At 39.9% G+C, this 9,678-nt stretch overlaps 1 protein-coding gene across 9 annotated transcripts in view; it reads left to right on the forward strand.

The window, feature by feature from the left end:
- Positions 1 to 9,678, forward strand: part of vps13d (vacuolar protein sorting 13 homolog D) — a 34,080-nt gene that overhangs the window by 16,846 nt on the left and 7,556 nt on the right. For 8 of the 9 annotated variants that reach the window (XM_017036002.2, XM_025059091.1, XM_017036005.2 and 5 more), the window contains 19 exons: positions 487 to 561; positions 651 to 851; positions 997 to 1,086; positions 1,492 to 1,632; positions 1,756 to 1,878; positions 4,589 to 4,691; positions 4,881 to 5,033; positions 5,202 to 5,337; positions 5,421 to 5,468; positions 5,918 to 6,068; positions 6,240 to 6,450; positions 6,521 to 6,768; positions 6,860 to 7,051; positions 7,164 to 7,290; positions 7,372 to 7,514; positions 8,212 to 8,342; positions 8,473 to 8,648; positions 9,135 to 9,258; positions 9,393 to 9,629. In XM_017036002.2, the coding sequence (XP_016891491.1) occupies positions 487 to 561; positions 651 to 851; positions 997 to 1,086; positions 1,492 to 1,632; positions 1,756 to 1,878; positions 4,589 to 4,691; positions 4,881 to 5,033; positions 5,202 to 5,337; positions 5,421 to 5,468; positions 5,918 to 6,068; positions 6,240 to 6,450; positions 6,521 to 6,768; positions 6,860 to 7,051; positions 7,164 to 7,290; positions 7,372 to 7,514; positions 8,212 to 8,342; positions 8,473 to 8,648; positions 9,135 to 9,258; positions 9,393 to 9,629 (2,810 nt within the window). Of the gene's footprint in view, positions 1 to 486; positions 562 to 650; positions 852 to 996; positions 1,087 to 1,491; positions 1,633 to 1,755; positions 1,879 to 2,461; positions 2,537 to 3,153; positions 3,157 to 4,588; positions 4,692 to 4,880; positions 5,034 to 5,201; positions 5,338 to 5,420; positions 5,469 to 5,917; positions 6,069 to 6,239; positions 6,451 to 6,520; positions 6,769 to 6,859; positions 7,052 to 7,163; positions 7,291 to 7,371; positions 7,515 to 8,211; positions 8,343 to 8,472; positions 8,649 to 9,134; positions 9,259 to 9,392; positions 9,630 to 9,678 lie in introns of all 9 variants that reach the window. The other variant, XM_025059092.1, reaches the window with a different exon arrangement.

Raw genomic sequence — 9,678 nt, forward strand, 5'->3', positions numbered from 1 at the left:
ATTTTTTAAAATACGCACACTTGTATGCGTGTGTGTTGTTGTAAGGCTGACGTGCGTATGGTAGTAAAGGATATGTATATAAAACTTGCGCCCTATCGTCAGGTGCGCCCTATGTGTGTGTTAAATACAGAAATGGCACACATAAATGAGACTGCGCCTTTTCATACGGTGCGCCTTATGGTCGTGAAAATACGGTATGTAGCATATATTGTACCCATACCGTACTCATACTTTACGATAGTAATTTTGTACAGAAAGCAGCTATATTTATAGTATTTTTAGAGCTTATTACAAATGCACTAGCAGCATTTGAAGTTCTACATGTCCATACTGTCATTTCCATATCAGATATCATTAATTTACATTATTTCGTTTATTTGATAACAGTTACTTGGAGACAAAACTCAGTTTAAAATATTTGGAAACAGTAAATTGACCCGATGCGACAGATTTAGTACATTTTTTCCTGATTTCTTTCTTTTACAGAAGGCCAACTCACTCGATTGCAAGACCTTGGCTTCAGGAAAGAGGACTGCATAAGAGCTTTGATCCACTGTAAAGGTGAGAGAATTCTCTTAGCTTGTCACTTAATTCTTGAATCAATGTTGTAATAAAATGGCACAATTGTTTTAACAATATATCGTCCTCAGGCCAGCTGGATCAGGCAGCCACTTGGCTCCTGGAGAACGCAGAGAACATCTCCGGTCTCTCCAGATCTAGGTGTGACTCTGATTCCAGCAGCCACTCTGCTGCTCTGTCTGGGGTGGAGGTGAAAGCTGAGAGCGTCTGCATCTGTTTCATTGATGATTGTCTGGACTGTGACATCCCACTGGCTGAGATCACCTTTTCTAGTAGGTCTTTAATGTGTGTGAGGAAACAAATGTATCAACCACAAAAAGACTGATAGTCGACACCACAGTTTTAGGATAATTAAAAAGAAAAAAGAAACGAAGAATAAGAAAGATCAGCAGTCTGTCTGTCTGTCTGTTATTGCAGGGCTTTATGTACTACAGCGCATCGGCTCAACACAGGAAGGAAACTCCAGCTTTACTCTGTCTGGAGACTATTACAACAGGGAGCTGTCAGGTAAGACAACAGCCAGCACATACAAATACAACAGGCAACCATGGCAACTCCTCAGACAGAATGGAAAAATGACATCATGGTTAACTGCTTAATTGTTTGGTTGAATGGAGAAAAAAACATCTGACTTAAGAAAATAATTGTGGAGTATTCTCCTTAAATCAGGTTTCTTTGAGTTACTATCATATTATAGTATTTGATGTCATTTGGAGCACAACAAAATACATTTTAATTGTTCTTACTTTCATGTGTTAGAAGTTTATCAATGACCAACTTATAAATCAGTAAGTATGAATCAGGCCAATATTTTAAAAGGCTGATGGGACTTTGTGTTTGTGTGGCTTTTCACTAGAATTCCAAATGCAATAAATTGGGAAAGTGAAACTGTGTGTTGGTCTTTGTCTCCAGGTTGGGAGCCCTTCATCGAGCCCTGGCCGTGCTTCCTGTCCTGGCAGCACCAGGCGGCTGGTCGTCTTCATCCTCCACGACTCAAAATGGCGGTGCGAGCCAAGCAGAGACTGGACATTAACATCACCTCTGTCCTGCTGGGTGAGACAATGTGGCAACAATGTTGTATCCCTTAGAAATATTCTGCATCACTTTGAAACAACACTGTTCTGCTGAATATTTTGATTTGTAAAAGTATAATTGACTTCAAATTTGTGTTTTCAGAACAATACAACACCACCAAGAGCTCTTGGATAGCTGACTACTGTCGTGAGGAAGAACAGAGCCAACAGGTGTCACCTCCACCCTGGATGGGATCTTCAGTGGATCCACCCAGCTTTGTGCAGAGTGAGTGCTGTCTGTTAACGTGTCTGTGTCCGAACTGTTGGCAGAATGTTCTCAGAAAGGACAGCTTTTATGTTGGTACTAACGTGTATGTGTAGTAATGAATGGGAGAACAGATGTGCGATGATCTACCTCTGCATGTCATTTTCAACACTCTCTTTACACAGCTTTACACAGTATTTCAAAATGTGTTTAGGAAACACTCAGCCCAAACTTGAGACATTGATATGTAAGATCTAGTATGAGTTTAATTTTCTTCGCTTTAGGACCTGTGCTCTGCTAATAAATAAGCTTTACTTTCAACAATAAAATAATCAAACCATCTCACCTTTAACAACCCAAACTCATCATCTACGGCCTTTTGGATTTTAATATAAACCTACTGTATTTGCGGTGTCTCGGTTGCTATGCTCAACAAATACCATTAGCAGTGTGATCTCTTGGATTGAAGCATGAATATTCACTTTCTGAAAAGGTACTGATTTGCAGTATGGGGACTAGTGATGGAGAATGATGAAGGTCTAACCCTGTTGTGTGTTCCTTCTGCATGTGTCTCTGTTGTGTTCCTCTGTCTCTCCAATGTCAGGTGCTCCTCTTTCTCACCTTAGAACAAGGAGCACAGCCAGCTTGACATGCCTTGAGCAGCAAAATCGCTCCAGAGGTACAGTTTGGAGTTTGACAGCCCAGTCGGTGGCTGACTGTACAGTTGTGCTCATATGTGTACAGTACATTCCCTAGCAGAACTTTTGAAATATGGGCCGTTTGTTTTGCAAGATACAAAGTTTTGGTTAGGCCATTTTTTTGGCCGTTTTTTTGTCCCCCAAAAATTGGAAGAATTGGATACATGACAAGGGCAACAATGAAACAGTCCTGATTAAAAGCTAACACCATTGAAGGATTGGCCCAACAATATACACTCAAATTGACACATAGAAGTTTAAATGGCTATTAAGTGTAAATATCCACACCTTAATGTTTTTGCTTTTAATTAATATAAAGAAAGTCTGTGTTTGAAAAGTCAGTGAGATTCCAGGCTCTTAACAAACACCTGCACATTTATCCAATGGTTTGCTGACTTTGCTGGATTCTCAGTCAAAGGAAAGGCCAAAAACAAGTAAGGATACAATCAATGGGGACATATTGTGTGAAAGATTACTTCTTTAGGGTGTCTTCCTATGCCTTGGTGCCAGTTTTAACAACTAAGTATATGTTTTATAACCTGCCAAAATCTTCTGCTTTATGACATCACAAAGTCTTTATACTGCATATGTCCTACAGCTGGTTTAATGGCAGCTTATCTGCTCAGTCTCTCATGGTTTTTTTAAAGAATGGTACACATTTTACAATATCTGCCAGGGCGTGTAAACCTTTGAGCACAGCTGTACGACAGGAGTCATTCGGTCATCGAACACTGCTGTCACCCAATAGTTTTAAGGGTTCGTCTGTTATCCTCTTGTCCATTTTTGAGCGCTTCACTCCACATACAGGGTATATGGTTGAATCTAAGTCTATTGCCTGGGGTGGAACTATTATACCGAAAAATTAATTCAAATTTTCCAGGCCATTTAGATGATTTTAGTAATTATTTATAGTTATTGGATTTTTTTACAACATTGTGCTGGACCTTATAGGTACAAGACAACATTGTCTCTGCATGTATGTTTTCCATGTATGTTTTTTATTTTATTTGCATTTGCCTGAGCAGTTTGAAACTTTGTACACATTCTTTTTCCCTCCCTGTGTAACTGTTGTTCATACTGTGGGACAGAACAAATGATCAAATGATTACTGTCATCTGGTTTCAGTAGGTTATTGCACACTGTTATGCCCCCGTTGTGGGGCATAACAGAAAGAAAAACCTCAATTTTTATTTGTCTGAGTAATTATAGCACTTCTGTTCATATACTGTATCAACATGTGGTTTAAAAACAAAAGAATAGTAATATTTTTTTAAAGGAGGGTTTACATTCATGAACTTTCAAATTACTAAGGAGTTTTTTTTATCTATAACTTCACTCTAGAAGTTTACTCATTGGTATATAACATCATCATTTTGTGATATACAGCACTACAATGAAAGTCTGTATACAACAAAGTGCTGCAGTAAGTGACCTTGTGTTTATTGTTTTCATTTTATATTTTGTGAACTCAAACACAAATCATGCTGTCGCCAGTATGCTGTAAAGTTTGCATTTTTTGTTATTGCTGTATTTCAAACTGTTTATTATGCTCTCACTAAGTGATCACTTTATTAGGAACACCTACTTATTGATGCATTTAAAAAGTTGTGCATTCAGTCAATTATAATGGAGGAAAAGTGAAAATCAGGCAGGGTGTTGAAGAACATGTACTGTGTTGTGGTTGTTGGTGCAGTAAAGATATGGTGTAGATGATCTACAACAGCTGAGACATCAACAGACTTTACCTCTTTGAGCCAAAAAGAAAAAAAAAAGTAAGGTTATGGTAAGGACCAAATCACTAACACTGCAGTCAGGATTTACTTTTTACCTATAGTATATTGGTGTTCCTAATAAAGTGCAGAAGGACGTGATGTTGGTCCAAAGCCAAGCCTCAAATGATCTAATACTGGCTATGTGTTGTTAAAGGTGTTATCAGACATTGCTGGTTTGGCTGCTGGATGTCTTTTCTGTTTTAAACCACGTTGAAGCACACATATTCTCCATCTTACAAATTATAAAATCTGTCTCAACAGATGTCAAACTGTCCAAACGGAGACAGCCCTTTGTGCCATACGCCCTGCGAAACCATACAGGATGTACAATGTGGTTTGCTACTCTGACTACGACCCCAACAAGGTGAGAAGAATCATAGCTTTGTTGGGAATGATGTAAAGTATGGCAATATTGCAGTTTTCTTTAATTCATTGCCAGCTGCTGCCATAAAGTTAAAAAGTGATTTTTTTGTGTGTGTAAGAGAAGTTAGAATAAGTATATAATGCATAATTTTTGGAGATCTCGGATGATTTTTTTTATGTTCACCTGCAGGGTAGCGCTGTCGCACAGCAGTAGCGCCGACTCCATCTCAGATATCCACAGCACAGGAACTGATGACCCACACAATGTGAGCCAGTGGAGGGAGGTCTTGCCCGGAGAGGAGATTCCATTTGAGTTTGAAGCCCGAGAGAAACTCAGACATCGGTAAAACAGTGGTTTGATCTCTGTAAACAGTCTGGATGTCATTTCTTTAATTTGGTCAATGTTGAACATTTTTAATTGAACTGATTTACACAGACTGTATGAGTAAATGTGTTATTGTTTTCCACATCTGTGCTTGAATTAATCGATTACTTCCACATTCTTTTAAAGACATACTCACGAGCTGAAACTGCACCAGCTGCTGGTTCGAGTGTGTGGATGGGAACAAGTCAAGCCGGTGTCTGTAGACAAAGTTGGTGTTTTCTTCCGCTACGCAGCTCCAGATAGAAACAACTCTTCCAGCACTGTGAGTTTGAAATCAAACAACATTTATGTGAATCTCTTTTATGTGTTTCAAACTTTAATTTCTTTTTGCTCCTTAACCTAAAGGTTGGCAGTCCAATAAGCAGAACTAACATCATCCACCCACATGTTTATGTGAGTACAGAGTCCTGTTTGAGGTTCATTTAGTGTTTATTAATCCTAGTGATGCAGAATTATCTGTGGGCACAGCAGCAGTAAAAAGTATGAATGCAGTCGTAATGGGAAAATCTAATCACAAAAGTGCCCTGAAATAGAACATTGGTTAATGGAATATTTTTGCAAGCCCCTGCTTATTAAGACTATTAACATAAATAAGACTGTAGTTGAGCCCCTCCTGCTCATTCACAGCTTCTGCTATAAAATCCCCACTGATCTAAATTTTTCAAACACTTTTATTTTTGCACAACTTCTCTTCTCAATAAACAAAAGAAATAAAATATACTAAAAGGCATAGACTGAAAAAATGATTTTGTTAAGTGAATGATTTTATTTGTAATTTTTCTATAAATTTAAATCTTCTTGTGGTTTTTATTTATGTGTGGGAATCTTTTTGCCCCCCACAGTTTTCTGCCCTGCCTCCAGTCAGGGTGGTCTTCTCTATCACAATGGAGGGCAGTGCTAGAAAGGTCATCACTGTACGCTCTGCCCTCATGGTAAAGAACCGACTGGATGTTCCCATGGAGGTCAGACTTGACAGCCCTTCAGCACCTGACAGTAAGACACCACTCTACTGTATTTACTTTCAAATATTTAAAGCTAGTAGCTTTGTTGTTGTTTCGTTAAATAATGCCATTTTCGCAATAATGAGAGTTTAGCACAGAAGCTGGGAAAATTGCTTATTTATTTGCTTATTTTAGAAATTGTTCATTGTCTTTGTTTTTGTAGAACCGGTGGTGCTGCCCCCTATCATGCCTGGTGAGGCCTTAGCCGTCCCACTCCACCTGACATCCTGGAGACTACAGGCTCGGCCCAAAGGCCTTGGTTTATTCTTCTGTAAGGTTCCCATCCACTGGACCAGTGTGGAACGGTACGGAGACGTCAACAGCAGTAAGAGGGAGTGCCAATCAGCGGACTTCAATGTCAAGCAAAACTTCAGGTAATAGCCATCTCTTGTGATTGTTTTCCTTCAAAGTTGTACAATTTTCCTCATCCTTCTGTTTTTGCAGGTTTTGTGTAGTTATTAAAAAGGAGAACTACCCAGACCAGCAGCCTGCTAAAACAGTCTCTGGCAGTTCAAAGCAGATCTATCGACAGCCAGGCCACACCGTCTACCTGCTGCCCACAATGGTGCTGGCCAACCTGCTGCCATGTGACATCAACTACTACATTAAAGGAACCTCCATTAAAGGTTCACTTAAGCCTGGGAAAGAAGCTGTGCTTCATGGTGCCGACACCTCTCAGAACATGGAGCTAGGTCAGGATGCTGGCTCATGGTGTGGTTTTCGTCTTCTGACGATTTTGTACGAGTGTTTCCTCACAGCTGTTGTTGACTTCGTGTCCCTCAGGAGTGCTGCTGGAAAACTTTGCTGTGTGCAAAGAGCTGCTGATTCCTCCTGGGACTCAGAACTACGTGGTACGCATGCGGTTGTATGACACAAACAAGCGTCTGCTCTGCCTCACTATTCGCATTGTGCTGCGAGCACAGGGGGCGCTCAAGATCCTCATCTCCGCTCCATACTGGCTCATCAACAAGACTGGTAATGACTGTGTTCTAAGAGTTTATTGTAGTTGTATATATGTAGTTATATGTATATGTAGTTATATGTATATATGTAGTTATCTTTTCTTAAAGCCATTTTTCCCCCACAGGCCTCCCATTAATTTTCCGTCAGGACAATGGCAAAGCCGATGCTGCAGGTCAGTTTGAGGAGCATGAGTTGGCCCGGAGCCTCAGCCCATTACTCTTCTGCTACACTGATAAAGAGCAGCCTGCTATGTAAGTGTATTATTCAATATCGGATCTAGACAGCCTTACTCAGCAGTGTCAGCATTTTTTTCTCCTTTCTCTTTATTCAAGGTGCACTATGAGAATTGGGAAGGGAATCCACCCAGAAGGAGTTCCAGGTTGGTGCCAGGGCTTTTCCCTGGATGGAGGCAGTGGAGTCAGAGCTGTGAAGGTCATACAGCACGGAAACAGGCCTGGCCTCATCTACAACATAGGCAAGTGTGGACCGTAAGAATCTGAAAACAAGGAGTGTGTGATTTACTAATATTGATTTACCGGAATCAGCTTTCATATTAAGCCTCAAAACACACAGGATTTAATGATTATTTACTGAGTATTTTCTGATGGACTAAACATAGACTTTTACAGCAAAGTGTTTAGACCACTCAGTGAAAAATGTTTATTTCACAAAACTGGACTCAAATGTTGCTGACATGTTGCTGGTTATATATAAACTTGAAGTCAATAAACATTATTCTGTATGTAATTAAAAAACAGGAATTAAGGTTTATTAATATTGTGGCTGTGTAAAAACTGAGGGCATTAAACATATAAAGTACAGTGGGGCCTTGAGATACAAGCTATCTGAAATACAAGTTTTCCAAGTTATACGGGAAAACATCGAGTTACAAGTGCTCAACCGAACTCCATTTTTCCACTCGTTGGAACTAATTAATTGGTTTTAGTGATTTTTAATGGGGAAAATGCAAACGAGATACGAGTTCTGTTGTGGAACGGATTAAACTTGTATCTTGAGGCCCCACCGTATAACTTCATTTTCAAAGTGGTTTTAAAATTGCTTGTAAAGTAGAAATATAGCATTCAAATCATCTTTAAAATCTTGAATTCAACCAGGAAAGCTCATTGTTCACATCAGTAAATGGTCAACTATCTATTGCCTGTTCACTGCAGGTATCAGTGTAAAGAAAGGTAAAGGACGCTACAGAGACACTCACATGGTGACCTTTGCTCCACGCTACCTGCTGGACAATCGCTCTTCACACAAACTGGCCTTCGCTCAGAGGGAGTTTGCAAAAGGAAAGGTAAAAAAAAATCCATTATATGTTAATATAGTACAGTAAGTAATTCAGTGAATCCTTCATCAGATGTCATCAGTATGTCAAATAGCTGTCAGTTCACATCAGAAGCACTGAACAGTTGTGTTCGTTGAAGGGTACGGCCAACCCAGAGGGCTACATCTCCACCCTGCCTGGCTCCAGCGTTGTTTTCCACTGGCCTCGTAACGACTACGACCAGCTGCTGTGTGTGCGTCTCATGGACACTCCCAACTGCACGTGGTCAGGAGGCTTCGAGGTCAACAAACCAAAGTCTTTTCATATTAACATGAGGTGAGTGGAAGAGTAAATATGCAGTGAAGCAGTTGTACTATTTATTCGTACAGTGTGTTGGGGACTGTAGTTTAATAAGAACTGGCCTCTAGGTGTCCTCTGTGGCATCCTCCAAAACATTTGTTTAAAATATAATGCAACTGCTGTGCTGGTGTTATTAAACCTAGATGTTAGACAAAAAAAGAGTTCCATTGCTTGATAAGAATTCACTGAGGTCAAAGATTTTGAAGGTAAAGGTCAGAAGATTGTAGACTGTCAAGTAAATACCATATATTTTTAGAATTTTGCAACATTTATATTTAACATTGATCTTAAAAAAATAAATAAAAAAACTTTCTTTTTTGTATATCAAATAAAAACTTGTTTTGTCTCATGGTGGCATGTTTTATTACCACACTACATGAGTGGACTTATGGAATGGAAACTTAAAGGTGTCTTGTATGTTCTACTGATGTGAAATAGTCACAACTGTCTTGTTTGAAACAGGGACACTCTGGGGAACTGTTTCTTCCTGCGAACAGAGGTCACTCTAAAGGGAGCCACCTATCAGATCTCCTTCACTGACACTGACCAGCTGCCCCCACCCTTCCGCATTGACAACGTGTCTGAGGTGAGTCGATCTTTCTAAGATGACAGCTTAAAAAACTTCTCCCTGATTAGTAGAAACATCAACAATTCTTGGTATTTAAGGTCAGTCACAGAAGAAACATGTATCGTAATTATTCCCCTGTTTGAACTTTGCAGGTTCCAATCCAGTTCTGGCAGCACGGTGTAGTCGACATCCGGCTACACACTGAAGTGAAGGCCGGTTCAGTGCTGGACTACGCCTGTGACGAGCCCACACTTCCTCCATACCTCACTCTTATTGTGAAGGGAGCAGGATCGTCTGAGGTCACAGCCGACATGAACTACTTCAGAGAATACAACAAACTTTACTACGAGAACTTCATCTATATCGCAGCGTCGCACACTTTCAGGCAGTAAGAATGACCCATGAGAATTACTCATGTATATGAAATTGAAGTTCAGG

The sequence above is a fragment of the Cynoglossus semilaevis genome, chromosome 10 (assembly GCF_000523025.1).
Source record: "Cynoglossus semilaevis isolate Cse_v1.0 chromosome 10, Cse_v1.0, whole genome shotgun sequence".
NCBI lineage: Eukaryota > Metazoa > Chordata > Actinopteri > Pleuronectiformes > Cynoglossidae > Cynoglossus > Cynoglossus semilaevis.